Source organism: Bombus huntii, chromosome 7 (genome assembly GCF_024542735.1).
Source record: "Bombus huntii isolate Logan2020A chromosome 7, iyBomHunt1.1, whole genome shotgun sequence".
NCBI lineage: Eukaryota > Metazoa > Arthropoda > Insecta > Hymenoptera > Apidae > Bombus > Bombus huntii.
This window is the reverse complement of record NC_066244.1, coordinates 9907498-9926515: the sequence shown is the minus strand read 5'-3', so window position 1 is coordinate 9926515 and position 19018 is coordinate 9907498. Positions and strand designations below refer to the sequence as shown.

The 19018-nt window shown below is 33.8% G+C and overlaps 3 protein-coding genes across 10 annotated transcripts in view; 1 reads left to right on the top strand and 2 right to left on the bottom strand.

The window, feature by feature from the left end:
* Positions 1-19018, top strand: part of LOC126867991 (uncharacterized) — a 148628-nt gene that overhangs the window by 29649 nt on the left and 99961 nt on the right. For 5 of the 6 annotated variants that reach the window (XM_050623101.1, XM_050623102.1, XM_050623099.1 and 2 more), the window contains exon 2: positions 14270-14321. The gene's annotated coding sequence lies outside the window, so the exon portion shown is untranslated. Of the gene's footprint in view, positions 1-14269; positions 14322-18436; positions 18552-19018 lie in introns of those variants that run through there. The other variant, XM_050623100.1, reaches the window with a different exon arrangement.
* LOC126867997 (uncharacterized) lies at positions 772-7131 on the bottom strand. Of its 3 annotated transcripts, none has more exons than XM_050623111.1 (3): positions 2575-3306; positions 1470-1626; positions 772-1259 (listed from the first exon to the last, which is right to left on the bottom strand). In XM_050623111.1, the coding sequence occupies exons 1-3, from the start codon at positions 2701-2703 to the stop codon at positions 1105-1107; spliced, it is 441 nt and encodes a 146-aa protein (XP_050479068.1). In that variant the 5' UTR covers positions 2704-3306; the 3' UTR covers positions 772-1104. The 3 variants fall into 3 exon arrangements, with proteins under 3 accessions (XP_050479068.1, XP_050479067.1, XP_050479066.1); XM_050623110.1 differs by lacking the exons at positions 1470-1626; positions 2575-3306 and adding exons at positions 5888-6044; positions 6985-7131 and having other exon boundaries at positions 958-1259; XM_050623109.1 differs by lacking the exons at positions 772-1259; positions 1470-1626; positions 2575-3306 and adding exons at positions 5348-5677; positions 5888-6044; positions 6985-7131.
* Positions 8483-12143, bottom strand: LOC126867995 (uncharacterized). Its single transcript, XM_050623107.1, has 3 exons — positions 11847-12143; positions 10495-10651; positions 8483-10071 (listed from the first exon to the last, which is right to left on the bottom strand). Exons 1-3 carry the CDS (start codon positions 11979-11981, stop codon positions 9893-9895), a joined length of 471 nt encoding a protein of 156 aa, XP_050479064.1. The 5' UTR covers positions 11982-12143; the 3' UTR covers positions 8483-9892.

Genomic DNA, 19018 nt, shown 5'->3' with positions numbered 1-19018 from the left:
ATACTTTCTTTTTAATTGATTTATAGTTGTACTAACAATAATGGGTTATTGGCGATTCAATTAACGCCATAAACTAAACTTTCTAATTCTGAAAACGGATGATTTCGAAAGTAATATATGATGATAAGTTTATAAAATATCTTTTATGAAAGTGGAATAAGTGTTAAAGAGGAAAAGGAAAGCCTTAGAGACTTACCTTTAAATTGGATGTTCGATGAAGATCGTTCGTCATTATCGATGAAGATAATATCAAAAACTATTGCTTTTTAATGATAAATAGATCTGCGGTTTTCAACAATTTATTCGTTTGTTCTTTTTTTGCAAATGTAAAAAGATGCAATGTAATATTTTTCTTTCTTTTATCCAGCGTAGCTTCCAAATTGTCCTTACTATTACGTGTAACAATTTTTCAATAATTTCTATATAAGTATATACTTCTTTAAATGTACTAGATAGCCATCGACTATTTTCCTACAATTTAAAACCACCAGAAAGTAGAGATGTTTTTATAATTGAAAAGTATTTGAAATGAAAGTACTCGGTTCTGATTGCTGACAAAACGGGAAGAAAAAGAAAAATCACTAATGTGCAAACGATATTATACCTGGATTAAGATTTGCACTGAACGACAAACAACATTCTATCTCGATAAACGTAATATATTTTCTTGAAACGGTCTGTGTATTTCATCCCTCGCAGAGGTATCTATTTTACGTGTGTAGAAGATATATGCGTATCCCTCCGTATCTGTACTTGAATTTGAGTAGGGTAACTTGAAAAGAAGGGGAAAGATATGCCGACAGGATTGGAGATCGACAGTAAGGTTTGGCGCCACAAAATTTGCCACCAACCATAAAAATCTTACCAAACACCAATATGTTTAAAACACGCAGATATTCTTCTATCCTGATTAGAAAGCTATAGAAGGAAGTTCAGGTGAGTAATAATAAAAAATTTAAGTAATATGTTTATTTTTTCGACATCCTATAGCGCCATACAATTTCTACTTAGAATACCTATATCCATTTGTAATAAAAATAATGCGGAAGTTATTGTTTACGAACGTTAAGGAAAAATAAAATTGTTTAATGGAGTTAGCATAGTTTAGTGCGCCCCAATTAACACACGTAATCTTGCGGTGGATCTTGGTGCAATTCGAACGTGAATGCTGCCTTCAGACGATCCTAAAGTATTCGCAGTCCCACAGACAACCGCTTCGCTGCCGCGAATGTTCTCGGCACTTACAAAATTAATTCTTCCTGTAGAAAAAGAAACATTTACATGAAGATAGTCGAACAGTCACTCAAATCTTACTCAAAGCGTATCAAATGAACATGAATTTAGTTACGCTCTATAAACTTCTCGTAACAAGAAATAATTACGTATATCAACGATTTCGCTACAAAACTAAACTTTTGTCTCGCAAGCGTTAGAACGTAAAGATTATGAAACAATATAAGAAATCTTACCGTCCACTTGCAGCTTCAGAACTAGCACCAATACAAGTTGCTCATGTTGATTAGAGTATTCTAATATTGAATTATAAATTCTTTCACCTGAAACATGTTCACCAGTGCTAAGAGTTCCCAGGTTTGTTCGAATATCAAGTTGTTCAGGATAAAAATTCTATTCAGAAACAAAAGAAGTAAAGTGAAACTTCGTGTGAGGAGACATGGATATCATTTCTCTCGAATGAAGCGATAAACAGTTTCAGTTTCTTAGGAAAAGTCAAAATGGAAATGTATTTCTTTATTTCGATATTGGTGATTCTTCATTTAATTATATATTAGAACTGCTGAACCGTATAAAATGCTTAAAATGCTATAGTAATCCATAATCGTAATTCTTCGTTATTCTGCGTTGCTAACGACTAAACTATGAATGTTTACGTAAATTAATATTTTTACGTGTAGCGGCACATGAATCAACGGAAGATTCGAATCGGAAGATATTCATATTGTTGTGCCTTGGAGTGCCAACGTTGTTTTGATTTGCTACGTTCAAGTGTAAACGAACTTCGGACAAAACGTTATCGCCGTTATTTGTAATTGTCAACCGGAATTACATTCGAACTTTTTGTAATACCACCGGTTGATACAAATAGACGAACCTGCTCTCTAGGACGATCATTATAGCGAGTTATACGGTCGAAGAGCGAGCGTAGAGTTCAACAGTAGCATTCAGCGAACGACGATTACGACCGGCATATACTATGTCTGTACGTGTATTTAAAGTGACTTTAATATACACCGACTATTACAATTTTATCACTCGTATCTTTAATAAACCAACACGTATAATAATACATCTCATCACGAATGTAGCTAAAGCAAATAGTATGCCGGAGGTTGTTGTTGCAAGTAAATGCAAGTTCAGACTTAATTTAGCTGAGAATTTGCCAAGTATGGCAAGAAGTAAAGAATTAACCGCAGAGAAACCTTCTTCAATCGTAACTCGTAAAATACATATAACAAAAATATCAATATACCCGGTGTCCAAATACTTATAGGCAACCTTATTTTCATTCAAATTACATCTTTTCGCATTGAGAGAAAAAATTTTATATTTACTCACCGAATTCGTTTGTATAATATCTTCGTCAGTTAATTTCAGAATAAAGGTTTCGCGTGGATAATTAATAAGTTCAAAAGCAGCCTGCGCTGCGCTGGCTAGGATGAAGACAGTAGCTATCGAACGAAACATTTTGTATTGTTTTCAGTGTATCTGTAACTATGGGATTGCGGAAATGTCGTGTCCCTTTTATACCCCGGATTAGAAGTTTATCAAGGTACACGTAGCTTATCTAAATGTTTTTCATTATCTTACTCCGATTTATGGATACGATGCTCTTCTTTATAAAAAGGGGAAGTTTCTTATGTTATTACCTTCTAATTATTTACATGAGGTTAGATCAGCGAGTGCGGTAGAATAATAACACAATTGGCAATTTGCAAATCTTTAATTAAACACGTCCCTAGTCTCAAAAGCAAGTAATCATTCTATTATAAAAATTGCATAATTTTCCAGACATTGTTGACAGTAAAGGGTAATTACGTCATTATTGATATCATAGATGTTGTCTAGCGCGCTGCGTAGCAATTACGCCGTATGAGTTATCGTGTTTACCTATTTATGGATACGATGCTCTTCTTCACAAACACGGAAAGTTTTATGTTATTAACTTCTAATTAACTTCTAATATGGTTAGATTAGCGAATCCGGTAGACTAATAACACAATTGGCAATTTACAAATTTTTAATTAAACACGTCCCCAGCCTCAAACTTAAATAATCATTCTGCTATAAAAATTGCGTAATTTTCCAGACATTGTTGACCGTTAGAGGGTAATTGCGTAATTATTGATGTCATAGACATAGTTTGATTGGCGTACTGCGTAACAATTACGCCGTATGAGTTGGTTGTGTCGCCGATTTTGATGAATGAACAAAAATGTAGATTTATTATAGTTGTTTTACAATTTTTCAGATCTATTACTGAAAATCGTAGAAAACTGCCACTTTCTTTATTTTTTACCGTTTGTAACTCATAGCAAAGTTAACCGTTTATTATATGATTAACTTTTATACGTAGTTATTAGTCCCCTCAACTATTACTATATACTATTATTTCAAAATCACAGAAGAACAAAAATGTTTCCATGACCGTATAAAATTCTTTTTTTTATTTTCACAAAACGGTATTTTCGTCTGTTTGTACGAAAAATCTGTAATACTGTGTTAGCGTTCTCCTCAAATTCATCTAATACGATTGCAGAAGTTTCATTCTCTGCATAATCAATATCTTTTGCATTATCTTCCACCGAAGTCCGAGACACTATCCTCTACACAAGGTAGCAATTCGGTGCATGATAAAGATGTTAATAATTTTGATAATGTCATTTCGATAGAAATAATAAACTATTATCTATTTACTATTTTTTTATAAAATAAAGTATGAATAACACATTACTTTCTTTGATAGATTAGAGTAATTGAACTGACATAACAATACATACCATTCATGTAATAAACTGTAAAAAAAAAAGAAGATAACAAAAAGGGGCAATGTAAGTTAAGGAACGTACGTCGAGCTGCCACAGTAAATATGATTAAATTGACGCGTGTACGTCGAATCGGCTTAGAATCGGATAGAACAAAGACACAATTAGCGAATTATAATTTTTTGTCGAGTGTTTAGTAGAAATAATGTAATTGAAAAAATTCGAAGTATTAATTACCTGGACGCATTAATTTCACGAATACGAACTGTCGCGAATATGGAAAGCTCTCTCCATGACAAACATCTAATGCTAATCTAATATCGCGTTTACTTCCTAATTCGAAGAATTCTCTTCATCATAGTCTATCTTGATGGCGGCATTCTCGTTGTCTCAGAGAACTTGTACAATAAGAGTTTAAAAGGTGTTTCCCACTGCATTGGAGTCGCTTTCTCGAAAGAAAGAAAGAAGATATATCAAGCAGGATATATGTATTAGGTAGATTTTGAATGCTTTCGGAATGACCGACTCGAAGCCAGCATCGACATTGACGAAGACCGAAGAGGAGGAGCTCAGTAAGGTGGAAAGAAAGCTGTCGTATGGAGAATTGGTTGGGGAATTGATTTACATTAAATATGAGGACGACGAATATGATTGATTATATTAAAATAATAAAAATAATTAGGTATTTATTAATTTTTTAATTTGGGTCTACAGCAATATTCATATGATGAATTCATTTCCCTAATCAGTCTTGCGAGTAATCATTTTGACAGTTGTTTATCATATGCGACGATATCATACGCTTCAAAACATTATAAAGCGTACACTATCGTTCTAAAAGTAACTTGCTTACTTTTGACAAGTTTTATTTTAATTGTACGATTCCAAATAAATCAAACTATTATGACTTTATTCTTTTTAATCCAATTAATATAAATACTATCGTTTCATTATCATCTTTTGTTAGAATACTATTTCCTGAACAAATTGGATCGTACTGAAAGATGCTGATTTGAATATTTTTCCGATTAAAAAATTTCATTACATGTTTTATTATTATACAGGTGTTAACCAATTGGTTTATTAGTTTTTAGACTTCAAATTACAGTAGATAGCTATAAACGCTCACACCATTCGTTTTTCTGTAATAAGATAGCAGAAGCTTGTTTAGTGTAGGAGTTATTATGTTCTTCTGCAGTAGGATGCTGCTACCAAGCCTAATTTATCCGCCAAATTTTACTATAGAGTGACAATTAAATCAGTACCAACCACAAAAGTCTTACCAAACACTAATATGTTTAAAACACGGAGATATTCTTCTATCCTGATTAGAAAGCTATAGAAAGAAGTTCAGGTGAGTAATAATAACAAATTTAAGTAATATGTATATTTTTTCTACATCCTATGGCGCCATACAATTTCTACTTAGAATACCTATATACATTTGTAATAAAATAATGCGGTAGTTATTGTTTACGAACGTTAAGGAAAAATAAAATTGTTTAATGGAGTTAGCATAGTTTAGTGCGTCCCAATTAACACACGTAATCTTGCGGTGGATCTTGGTGCAATTCGAACGTGAATGATGCTTTCAGACGATCCCAAAGTATTCGCAGTCTCACAGACAACCGCTTCGCTGCCGTTTATGTTCTCGGCACTTACAAAATTAATTCTTCCTGTAGAAAAAGAAACATTTACATGAAGATAGTCGAACAGTCACTCAAATCTTACTCAAAGCGTATCAAATGAACATGAATTTAGTTACGCTCTATAAACTTCTCGTAACAAGAAATAATTACGTATATCAACGATTTCGCTACAAAACTAAACTTTTGTCTCGCAAGCGTTAGAACTTAAAGAATATGAAAGAATATAAGAAATCTTACCGTTCGCTTGCAGCTTCACAAGTAGAACCAAAACAAGGTTGTCATATGGGTTCGAGTGTTCTAATACTGAAATATAATTTCTTTCACCTGAAACATGTTCACCCGTGCTAAGAGTTCCCAGGTATGTTGGAATATCACGTTGTTCAGGATAAGAGTCCTATTCAGAAAAAAAAGTGAAACTTCGTGTGAGGAAACATGGATATCATTTCTCTCGAATGAAACGATGAACAGTTTCAGTTTCTTAGGAAAAGTCAAAATGGAAATGTATTTCTTTATTTCGATATTGGTGATTCTTCATTGAATTATATATTAGAACTGCTGATCCGTATAAAATGCTTAAAATGCTATAGTAATCCATAATCGTAATTCTTCGTTATTCTGCGTTGCTAACGACTAAACTTTGAATGTTTACTCAAATTAATATTTTTACGTGTAACGGCACATGAATCAACGGAAGATTCGAATCGGAAGATATTCATATTGTTGTGCCTTGGAGTGCCAACGTTGTTTTGATTTGCTACGTTCAAGTGTAAACGAACTTCGGACAAAACGTTATCGCCGTTATTTGTAATTGTCAACCGGAATTACATTCGAACTTTTTGTAACACCACCGGTTGATACAAATAGACGAACGTACTCTCTAGGACGATCATTATAGCGAGTTATACGGTCGAAGAGCGAGCGTAGAGTTCAACAGTAGCATTCAGCGAACGACGATTACGACCGGCATACACTATGTCTGTACTTGTATTTAAAGTGATTTTAATATACACCGACTATTACAATTTTATCACTCGTCTTTTTAATAAACCAACACGTATAATAATACATCTCATCACGAATGTAGCTAAAGCAAATAGTATGCTGGAGGTTGTTGTTGCAAGTAAATGCAAGTTCAGACTTAATTTAGCTGAGAATTTGCCAAGTATGACAAGAAGTAAAGAATTAACCGCAGAGAAACCTTCTTCAATCGTAACTCGTAAAATACATATAACAAAAATATCAATATACCCGGTGTCCAAATACTTATAGGCAACCTTGTTTTCATTCAAATTACATCTTTTCGCATTGAGAGGAAAAATTTTATATTTACTCACCGAATTCGTTTCTATAATATCTTCGTCAGTGAATTTCAGAATAACGGTTTCGCGTGGGTAAGCAATAAGTGCAAAAGTAGCCTGCGCTGCGAGGGCTAGGATGAAGACAGCAGCTATCGAACGAATCATTTTGTATTGTATTCAGCGTATCTGTAACTATGGGATTGCGGAAATGTCGTGTTCTTTTTATATCCCGGATTAGGAGTTTATCAAGATACACGTAACTTATCTAAATGCTTTTCATTATCTTTCTCCGATTTATGGATAAGATGCTCTTCTTTATAAAAAGGGGAAGTTTATCATGTTATTACCTTCTAATTATTTACACGAGGTTAGATCAGCGAATGCGATAGAATGATAACACAATTGGCAATTTGCAAATCTTTAATTAAACACGTGCCTAGTCTCAAAAGCAAGTAATCATTCTGTTATAAAAATTGCATAATTTTCCAGACATTGTTGACAGTAAAGGGTAATTACGTCGTTATTTATGGATACGATGCTCTTCTTCACAAATAGGGAAAGTTTCATGTTATTAACTTCTAATTAGCTTCTAATGTGGTTAGATTGGCGAATCCGGTAGACTAATTACACAATTGGCAATTTGCAAATTTTTAATTAAACACGTCTCCAGCCTCAAACTTAAATAATCATTCTGCTATAAAAATTACGTAATTTTCCAGACATTGTTAACGGTTAAAGGGTAATTACATCATTATTGATATCATAGATATTGTTACGCACCGAGGCTTACTATAGACCTTGCTCCTAACCGTCTCCCTTGGTACTACAGTGTACCGCAGGCAGATCGTCTGACACGACCGGCGAAATATACACAATGTAGCGGTAAGCGTATAGTTGTCGTCAAGCAGCTAGTACTAGAAACATCGATTCGCTTCCGGTCGATTATTTTATCTACACAAAGAAGGTGGCATACGTGATCATAGGTGTGTACGGTTGCGAGATCCGAGCATGGTGGGGGTCGTCTCCCAGAGAAGACAAAGCAAAAAATCGAAGGGCAGTCAGTATCATTTGAGTATTCAAAGCGAATGCATGGAGAGACTCAAAGGAATAAAATCCAGGTCGCTTAGTCATACGAATACGTCAAGAAATATCATAAAGCCGAGTCGAATTATAATAAAAAAGTAATTGTATCATCGTTAAATCATTTGCAACGTGTTTATTATAATTTTAAATATTGTTGAAAATATTAACCCTGTTAATTCAGTGTTACAATCATTCGAACTACCTCTATTATTATAATCGAAACAGGGAAACGACTGATTCGCGGCGTCGATTATCAGAATCGTAGCGAGAATTTACGCCTCTCGCTGATGCATTTTCCTTGCGATCGCGTCTCCGCGAACGGTCGTAACAGATATAGTTGACTAATGTAATACGTAACAATTACGCCGTATGAGTTAGTTGTGTCGCCGATTTTGAACTTGAACGCAGAAATCTATTAATTAAATAATTAATAGCGTGTGGTAATACAGTCAGGATCAAAGACAATAACACATTTAATTAACACATTCAATCAGTTTCTTCTTCCAATACCTTTTCAATGGTTGCTTCAATAACTACATATAATGCGAGGTCATAAGAGGCTGGAATCCGAATGAAAAGGATGTCTGAACTTCCTCCTAAGGTATCTTGAGTGCCACAGACAACTACTTGACTACTTTGTATGTTTCGGGCACTCCCGATATCAGCGGCGCCTATAAAAATATTTATATGAAAGTATTCGAGTACCTACGTAAAGCAGTTGATGTGTCAAGTGAACGATAGACGATAGTATTTTCTTACGCATTTTTAACAACAAATAATTTTTCAAATTCAGATGTAAGCTTTCATGTTGCATGAATAAAGCTGTGTAGAATAAAAAACGATACACTAAAAAATGTTACTACCATTAATAGTGAATTTCAGCTATACAGCGTGAATATCATCTGATTCGTTGATGTATTGAACCACCTTAATGAAGAGCTGTTCATCTTCGCGTGTTTTTACAGTTTTTAAGTTGTGAACCGGTATTGTAAGATTACGGAACAATCAGCACTTGCATTAGTCAGGTTTTCTGCGTATTCGTTTGAATCGTTAGTGGTAGCATAAAGCGTTAAGACTTTTTGAAGACTGCTGGTTTGAATAAGATCTCCTGAAATTTTCTCAAACTTTGTTCAGACAACATCAAGATCTTTTAATTAGAGTGGTTGAAATATTTCTTTTATCAGGTTTTATAAATATTTTATTCTTATAGTATCCATAATCAATATCCTGAGAGGATAGAAGGAGGTAATGTCATTTATACTGTAATTATAGTTAAATTAAAATTTGATATCAAGAGGAATCAGTTTTCAGCGAAAGAGGAAGAAAGACAAACACACGAGTTAGAGAATAAAAAGAGATTTACAATGTTATGGTTGGTACAATAATATTCACAGATATGGTGAAAATTATATAAGGTACACTTATCAAAACTTAATCTTTTATAATTTAATGATGCCGATATAGTGATACAGTGACATTGAAACAATGAAAATTATTTCTTGTTCTATTTTCATTTATGGAAAACACGAAAAGCTAATATATTTATAATCTTCTTCTCGAAATGAAACATTTGATTTCAAAATATCTCTCAATAAAAACGTGTTACGATTGCTGATTGATTTTATAAAAATTTTCAGTGTGCAAGGTGTCGATATCATGTAAGCTTAATTTGATATGTAGCTTGAATTCGATATGTACTAGTCTCACTATAGTTTCAATCGAGAAAGTCATTGGCATACAATCGTAACGAGAAATCACACATACATTAATAACGATTCTTTCATATTTTCCTCAAATTGGAAATACAATTCGGTCAACCATGACTGAAAGAACATAGTAGTATTAGCACGATGTCATCGTTCTAAGACTTGATCATGCGATTATGATCATGCGCCGCAACCACCATATTTAACGTAGCCAAGGAATTCGGTGGTACTCGAAGATTAATGCTAGTTTTGCTTCCTCCTAAGGCGTTTGGATTGCCACAGACAACTGCTTGACTGCCTTGTACGTTTCGAGCACTGATATAATGAATTACTCCTGTAGGAAAGGAAACCATATAAATTGTGTGAATACAGAAATAATATACAGAAATTACAGAATCATTGGTCTGCAAATGAAATATAGAATAAAAAGCAAAAAGGACATGTTTATGCACTTGTGGAAGATTTAAAAGTATAAAACTCTACGGAATGCACATAATGTGCAAAAAAATCCAAAGTATTCAAAGTAAAATAGTTTTACATATTCAGCGAGTGGAACAAATCGCTGTTTACGTTCCACTTTTTAGTGAAAAGAATATAATATTCGCATAAGTATCTACAGTCTAGTCATAAACTTATGCTGCATAAGTTTCTTTTAACAACGAGTGGTGTTTGATGTGTTCATCGATGATTTAATTGACCAAGTTTTTGTTCTATAAAGCTAAGAATATGAAAAATAAGAAATAACGGAGTAAGTTACCGCTCGTAACAGATACGTCTAACGTTGAGCTTTGAATCGTGTTGGTTGGATTGTTGAATTCAATTACACGACGGAAAACTGTTTCGTCTGCGTAGCGTTGGCCGGCGGTGAGGTCCCCGATAAATAGAGGTCCACGTTCCTCTGGATAGGAACTTACCTATGGAAAACAAAAGAGTGTGTAATAAAACATCCTATTTAAATATCGGTTGTAATTTTTGTTATTTTTCTCAAATTACGACCATAAGTCTAGATCTTACAACAGTACGTTAAAAGAGAAAAAATTTCTTTACTTGGATATTGATATCTTTAATAATTTGACATTTACAAACTTTAAGGTATTAGGTTTATATATGTGATTTTATTTGTTCTCTTAAATCGTATTAAGTAGATTTTAATATACAGCTATTACTTTAAATAACTCGAAATTATAGTAAATTCTTGAATTAATTACTAATAAACAGAAGAAAGATAGGAAAAGAGAGAGAGAGAGAGAGAGCATACACACACATATATAGAGATTCGTAGGATTTTTTCGCAAAATGGCACTAACATTATTGTACATGTAAAAGTATGAAAGAATATCACATAGACAGATTCATAAATCCTGTATTATCGAATTATCAAAGAAAAAAAAAAAAGAAAAAAATAGGAAACAACAAGAATTTTGAGAAAATACATTTAATCAATTACACGATCTATTCTTTCTACTTAAAAAATATTCGTACGAAAGATTTTCTTTCAAAGAATATTCTATCGCATCGCGAAAAATATTTCTTTGTTCAAATTATTTAAATTGCTTGAATTTAAGATCGGATTTGCTTGACTTTAGTTGACTTGAAACCTTCTGACCAACGTGAACCGGTTGTTTACTTGAGTTGGGGTATCTTTTGAAATTTCTACGTGCATTCTCATTAATCGTCACTAATATTGAATTCAAATATTATAGTTTGAAACCACCATATTAATACCAATAAAATGCATTCTTTCCTTCGATATGAATTTCACTCGTTTCTCGTTATTATTGATATTCCGACAAGCATCGCGTTGCATATTCGCTGCATATTCGTTACTGAAAGTCAGTTCATAAAGTCAATAAAGTATAAATGTTCCCGCTCAAGCAACTTGTAGTGGTTTATTCTGATTTCCTTATCATTCAAGACATTTCGTTGTCTTAACGTTTTATGAATTAAAAGTTTAATCTTTATTTAAATTTATAGATACGGAAAATTATTATCTCGAATACGATACAAGCGTTAAGAACAAAGAAGTTGGTACGAAAAAGTGCCAAAAGTTTGACTAAACACGATTCGTTTGAACATGACTAACATGGGAGATGTTTTAGGGTCACTCACCGATTTTGTTTGTTGCACAGCATCGTTACTGGTGAGTTCCACGTGTATGTTTTTGTCCTGAGAAATATCGATAGCAGAAGCGGCCTGAAATAGTGGCAGGGCCACGATGAAAACAGCGGCAATTGAACGGAACATTTTGTATGGTTTCACTGTGACTGTGACTGCGCCATCGAGGAGGTGTACCTCTCTTTTATAGACCGAGCCGAAAGTCCGTCAAGGTGAACGTGACTTATCTGAACGGTTCTTTTGTGATTTCTCCATTGGCTCCTATCATGCTCTTCCCCCTGGAATACAAATAAGGGAAATGTTACCGGGTACAATGCCACGTATGTTATTCGTCTCACGACGATACAGGCCCTGAGCGATGGATTTTCCTGTTATGTTTCTTATTTTATTTTTATCTCTTCCTTACTGACCCTAAAAAATTATACGCATGTTACTAATGTTACGTGCTGTATAATATTACAGATGTTCAGGAGTTGTATGCTTCGATTAAAAAAATGTTGAAATTACTGAAAGGTATTTATTGATTTATAATTAAATTGCGGATATTTGTACAATTTAATATATCGCACATAACGTAGTAGATCAATGGATTATTCGATAGAATTATATTATACATAAAGAATTATATAGAATGGAATGTAAAATATTACACAATGGGAATATAACATGAATGTAATATTAGAGTAGAATAGAATACGGGTTACTTACGATATACTGTAATATAGAAAATATAAAAATTGCTAATGATTAGAATAGTGTAGAAATCAGATTAGTAATATAAAATTACTTATACTTGTTAGTTATGCAGTAGTACTAAGTATACATATGTATCAAATGTTGTGTTTTCTGAAGCGGAAGTTAATCATTTTCATTCCTTAACCAATGTGTTATTGCCCGCATAAGTAATGACGTGAAGTAGATTTATTCACGATTATATAACGGGGGTGTGATATATGATTTTGTAAGGTTTCGTTCGACAAAGACTAATCAGACTACATGCAGTGTGAATAAATAACAAATTACATAAATTCATCAGGAAAAGGCAATTGATCGCAAACATATTTTGTATTCACTTTTCTCATACATTCGCAAGTTTACAACAGCACGCACACATTCTATCTCTCTCTCTCTCTATTTTCTTTTTTTATTGTTAAAATTCGTGTTAGCATCATAGTCTACGATGGATGACACTGATCGCAGACAATAAAAGGCATGAAATAAAACGCAATCACTAACCGAATAACGATATTGGTGTCATGTGGATGACGCGTAAATTTGATTTCGTAATGCCTTTTAACAATTGAATGTATCGCAATTAAAAGGTAACTCCACTTTGTGTACCCAAAAGAATTGAAGCATTCTTTGCAGTGTCACTTTGGTTTTCACCGCCACCTCTTGTATTTATATTAATATCGTTATAATATTATTATTTCTATATCTATATATACATGTTTTTATTAGCGATATTCATTACAATATATTTATTATTACATTTTATTTATTACATATTATTATGACACTTTAGTACTCAATGAAGAATTATATTACTGCCAACACTACCAATTCATAGCATCTTTATAAAAGGAGAACTTCTAAAGAATTTAATTTTTTTCTTTTTTTTTTTTTTTTTTTTTGGTTAATCAAATCAAAACCAGTTTTAGTTACACAACCCAGAAGGTGGAGTTCTTGTAAATTCTATTGGCATACTAATCGTCCTTCGTTATCATACAATAAGATGCTTCCTGAACGCTCTGCCGTGACACAGATCATTTGAAGATCTCCCTTGCCCCGGGGGTAATCACGAACCTTTGCAAACTCCGCAGAAAAGGTTAGCAATCTCTAGTTTTCAACTGTTAGGGTAGTTTTCTCTCATGTGCATGAGGACCAAGATCCCTTAGGGACGCGTATATACCGCAGGCAGTTTTGTCTTTGTATAACGATTTAGCTGTTGTCTGCCAACTTTCTTGGCTGTTCGAACAACTAGGCTGGCTGCTTGCGTGGAAATCTTAACCTATATTCGAAGTCCCCGTTTCCGGTAGCCACCTCGAGTTTCACAACGAAGTTCTTAATAATGCGATTACCGCACCCTTTCCAGGCCAGCCGTCTTCAACTTTGTCGTTTCTTCCGCTAATTCGATCGTTCATCCCTTATATCGCCATCTGGTAGCAATGTTTGCCAACGAATTTGACAGAGAATTCCTTAAGGGTATTAATATCTCTCTGATTTCATTCGTTGCTCCTCTTAGTAATCGATGTGTTTGAAAATTCTGGGAAACTTTGGAATATTTTTATCCACTCGTTACGTTCCCCGTGTTCTATGTATCTTATGTATTACTGGAAAATGAAAAATTCAATCGTTTTCAAATTTTCGAAAATTGAAGACCGAACTGTTACTAGAAATAGATTTCTTTTTTTCAGATTGGATTTAAGTGACGGCAACTGGTGATGCTGCAAATTATTATTCTCACAGGTATTTATATTTTTAACTTCACTTTTATGGATAATAAGTAAAATGAAAATTACGACTCGGGATTGGTTTGGCAACCGACCTTCATTACATTTTTATTCCATTTTAAGGATCACCTATTTGTAAGATAAAGAGATATTTTGTCTCACATGGTATTATAGAGGTTTCAGTGATCTTAATATCTTTAATTTTGTCATAACTTTCTACGTTAACATTTTACTTTTTAATTCAAAGGTGTATTTTAAACGTTTTTATATCCTTTTTTACGTAAACAGTCCAGAATACTCAAAAAACGCACGAGCATAATAAAATCGATTTTGACATAATTTAAGACAAAAAGACAATTAGATCCAAAGATATAAGTATGTTAAAAATGGATGACATATGTGTAAAAAAATATATTTAATCCCAAAAGCAAATAAGAAAGGAGATTTAGAAATATGAGATTGGTCGATAGCGTATGGAACTTTAAAACTATTCTGTCATGAAACGCGGAAAATGTAACTTATTCGCAGAAACAAGTCTAAGTAATCTTCAGAAGAAAGTTACAAATGAAAAATATTAATTTCCAATCCAAATATCCGACCTTTTAACGTCTATTCTCCTCCATAAGTTTAAGTGTTTAATGAAATGACAAAAACTTATAATGGAAATGTTTTTGTCGTATTTCTCCTCGATTCTTCGTTCTGCTTTATTTACCTTGACTGTGTGGAAGTACATTTAATGTTTGAATTCTCTCATGCTGCTGCTTTACGCTTTGTTTTGGAGTAATTAATTAACGAAGAAGACTGTCGTAGGAAAAACTGACAATCCGTTGTAGGATAATGCCACTATTACTTTACTCAGATTTTATTTGTTTTAGAGTTTTTACCTAACGAATACAACGATACACATAAATCGAATGTTTCTGTTTTAAAAGGTTTGTTTAAAAGGTCACAAAGAAACCATTCAGGTCTTATTTATGCAGCGAGCTATGCTATTTAAATACATGAAGTCCAGTTGCTTGAAAAGTTACTGAAAAAAAGAAGCGGCCGCAAAGTGCTCCAACCGGCCAAGGACAAATTATTCTCATTTTGTAGTCGTAATAAGAAACGGCGTGGCCATTTACAAGACGATCCTATTTCCAGCGTTTCTTCGAATTTGCATTTTCCACGGTTTTCGTTACCGACGATAGTGTGAATCATTCCTTTCTTGGAAGCTAAATTTGCCAGCATCTTCTTTTTATCTCCTCTCAACGGGTTCTGTATAAAATTTGTCCTTAGCTTAACACTTTACATAAAATTTACACGTATTAATGGAATGCACTATATAATTCTGGATATTATATTAATTGTAGACTCGAAGACTTTGAGAGATTAGAAATCATGGACTATCTAGTTACATTAATAGTCTTTTACCTTCTCATGTCGTCGTCTATGAATTGCCAATTAAGAAAAAATGGAAAGTAGTAATTATTAGTAGAATATTAGTGCCATATGTGAGTTTTAATTATAAATATGTTAAAAGAAAATCTTTGATATAAGTGTGTATATGATTTACACTGAAATTTTTTAATTTAATTTTTGAGGTAGATGACGATAATGGCTGCAATCATTAATTTTCGACGTACAACTTTCTCGTGAATAATCCATAAATTATTCAAAGTTTTGCATAATAAAATTTTTTATTGATCCACTATCTGAGATGGAAAATGGAATATAGTAGTTACATACATGTTTTGCTTTTTAGATAATAAGTATATTGGTTAGGAATTGTCTTTATTAAATACCTTTGAATAAAAAATAAGTAAATACTTTTCAGATGTTTCATTTGAATCATTTCTTTCCATAAAGCATTTTTATAACTTCAATAAGATTGTATATTTCTGCACAAATTATTGCGAAGCTGTATACAAACGGTATGAAACGGCTTTAGTAAATGTAGATTAATTAACAGAGTACATACTTACTACAAAGGATTCACTTTATTCAATGAGTTTGTTTGCATGCGTCAGTTCAATTCAATTACTGGATTGGCCACAGTCACAGCGTATTGGAGAACCATATTTAAAGATAAAGTGAATTAAACGTGACCTCATGAATTTGTTTATCCTCTTTTCTCTTATTTTCTTCCCCCTTTTTCATGCTTGGAATGTAGTTCGCGCGAAGAAACGATCAATTTGCGTACGAATGAAGAATAAGAGGTTTTTAAGTTAAATGCATCTAAGTACATAGTTAGGTAAATCGAATTTCTACAGCTATTTTTATATCATTGTGAATTATCCTTTTGTATCATTTAATCGCAGCCTTTTTATGAACTCGTTTATTTCATTTAGTTTCGTTATCATTGTGAATAATTTCTCTTCTCGTATTCCTGTTTCGTCACTTCGGATAATTGGCAAGTTGAAGAACAATAATATTATTAGATATAAATAATGTTTATCCATCAAAATTTAATGTGATTAAAATGCTGTTTGCTTAATCAATATCTATTTTCATAAACACTTGTCAACATATTTATGAGTAATTTAACGTATTCGATAATATAACTTGATTTTTATTTTAAGTAAAATAAATCAGATTATAGTACAGATATTAGTAAAAACAAAGTCAATAAATTAATTAATAGGAAAATGGTGCAAAGTGAAAAGAAAGCTATTTCTCGTATTTACCGTATATACAATCAGTAGGATATGTACGACAATAATTAACATATATTACTTTGTTCCTAGAAGTTACTTTATCGTTTATTTTATTAATTCTCATATAATACTTTCTCGGTAAGTCAAATAACGTTAGTCGAACAAGTTAGTCACAAAGTTAGTCGAACTTTTCCCTTTGTTTTTTGATATTTTTCCTTAGTGGATCTAAAGTACGCGATAAAGTTCCCCATTCTTCCATTACTGTATAAAGACTAATGGCGTGCCACGATATACAAGAAGTTCGATTATTCTATGCAAAGTTCAACATTGAACTTTAAAATGTTGAATCTCAATTGGCTCAAGCAACCTTACACGAAGAAACGTCTCCGTTTACCTCTATGGAACTAAAAACGGTACTTATTTCACATTTATCCAAGAGCCAGCAATAGCAGGAAACAAAGTGACAACAAAGTTTCTGCAGAAATGCGAACTGTTGGTAGGAAGCAGCCCACGCTGCAATATGCAAGAAACCAGCGAGCGTTCGTCGACAAGTAATTGACAGGGGAAGGCAAACGAATTGTCGATTCCTCCTCCGCTGACTTTCTTACTCTGATTAATTAGCTTCCATTCCACGGAGAGCCAGCCAAACCGAGATATCATTTCCCTCCTCGTTGTACTTTCGTTCGGACGTCATTCGCGGATTTAGTCGCGGACAGGTCGGGATTCTACTTTAGTTCCTCGTTAAATCTGGGTTAAGTGTTTCAACGCGGGGGAGTCCGGACTCGATTTGCACTGTCGTCATCGAGCTCTATAGAGTTGGCGCGCGCGTGTAGCCATCGAGAAGAAGTCGCGCGTCGCTACCTGAATTCGTTTCGAATAGCCGTCGACTCGCCGTGTTCCTCGTTACCAACCTGACGAGTAACCATGCAAACACGAATCGTATAAAAGGGATGAGCGTCGTTATGCATCGTGACACGTAGCGAAAATCGCCACATTGTCGGCGGCGAACACGAATTGTAACCATTTGCGCGAATATCGTCTACAGCTTAATTGCTCGGCAAGCAGGAAATACAGTGGAGGATAAAATAAAGTTTATGATCGATACGCTTCGAATCTTAGTAGTCTAGTGAAAAGTAAACATTTCGCCGCTCTGTGTGTCTCGTAAACGTAAACTATGAAATAAATGAAAATTTCGTAGAACTTTTTGATGAATGCAACCGTCCCAATCGCGAGTTGACAATCTCGATCGATGTATACCCCACGTGGTTAGATTATCGCCACGCGTTCGTCCAAAGGTCCACGGGGGTGGTTAAACAGTTGCAAAATGTTAAGGGATGATCGCTAATGGACGGGGGCGCAACAGTTGCGTGGGTGGATGCGCGTTTGATGAAGAAGCGAAGCGGAGAGTGGGGAGCAGAGACGAAAGAGGGATGAGGCACACGTAGAAGGGGGTTAGATCCCAGTACCCGTTGACGTGCCTCAGTATTCATCTAGTATCCACGCGGTGAGCAACCCTATCCGGTATTTCGCCGTAGAAACTCAGCGTGCTCTCGCGGCTCCATTGATGATCTTCGGTGAAGGTCTCGTCTTCGTTCGGATATATACAGTTTAGTGTACGTCCTTGTGCAAAATTAAATTATATCGATTAAAATCGTCTTGAGGAGAATTGATCGAAGGTGTTGCATGAAAGCCGGCATAAGGCGATTAACAGAGTAAATCGTGTGAAATTGGAATTTCAGGCAGATCCCTACTTTCCTCGATCGTGTGATTGAAAAAGCGCGGTTATTTTTGTATTATAGGGTACTATCTTGAACGTAGCAATCCAGTATGATAATATCATGATGATTTAATTTGGTGGGTTTGGCGGGTTCGATTTTTCATGAAATTGAAAAAAAATTTCTGTATTATATTTGATTATGAAATGTACGCTAATTTAAAAGATTTTGGCACTTACGTTATAGACTTTCATTTTATGTATCATTATTATTATTATTATTAATATTCTTGGTTCGAGTATAGTTGTTATCGTTAGCTATGTTTTCTTGATAGGAAATAGACTTCTTTACATTTACATGTATTT

What these genes read in the sequence shown, in the direction of transcription:
- LOC126867995 (XM_050623107.1), bottom strand. Translation starts at nt 11,981, where the DNA reads ATGTTCCGTTCAATTGCCGCTGTTTTCATCGTGGCCCTGCCACTATTT. An exon ending in CTGTGCAACAAACAAAATCG is followed by an intron (nt 10,652 to 11,846) that starts GTGAGTGACCCT and finishes TGTTTTCCATAG; the next exon opens with GTAAGTTCCTATCCAGAGGA. An exon ending in AGACGTATCTGTTACGAGCG is followed by an intron (nt 10,072 to 10,494) that starts GTAACTTACTCC and finishes CCTTTCCTACAG; the next exon opens with GAGTAATTCATTATATCAGT.
- LOC126867997 (XM_050623110.1), bottom strand. Translation starts at nt 7,113, where the DNA reads ATGATTCGTTCGATAGCTGCTGTCTTCATCCTAGCCCTCGCAGCGCAG. An exon ending in ATATTATAGAAACGAATTCG is followed by an intron (nt 6,045 to 6,984) that starts GTGAGTAAATAT and finishes TTTTCTGAATAG; the next exon opens with GACTCTTATCCTGAACAACG. An exon ending in TGTGAAGCTGCAAGCGAACG is followed by an intron (nt 1,260 to 5,887) that starts GTAAGATTTCTT and finishes CTTTTTCTACAG; the next exon opens with GAAGAATTAATTTTGTAAGT.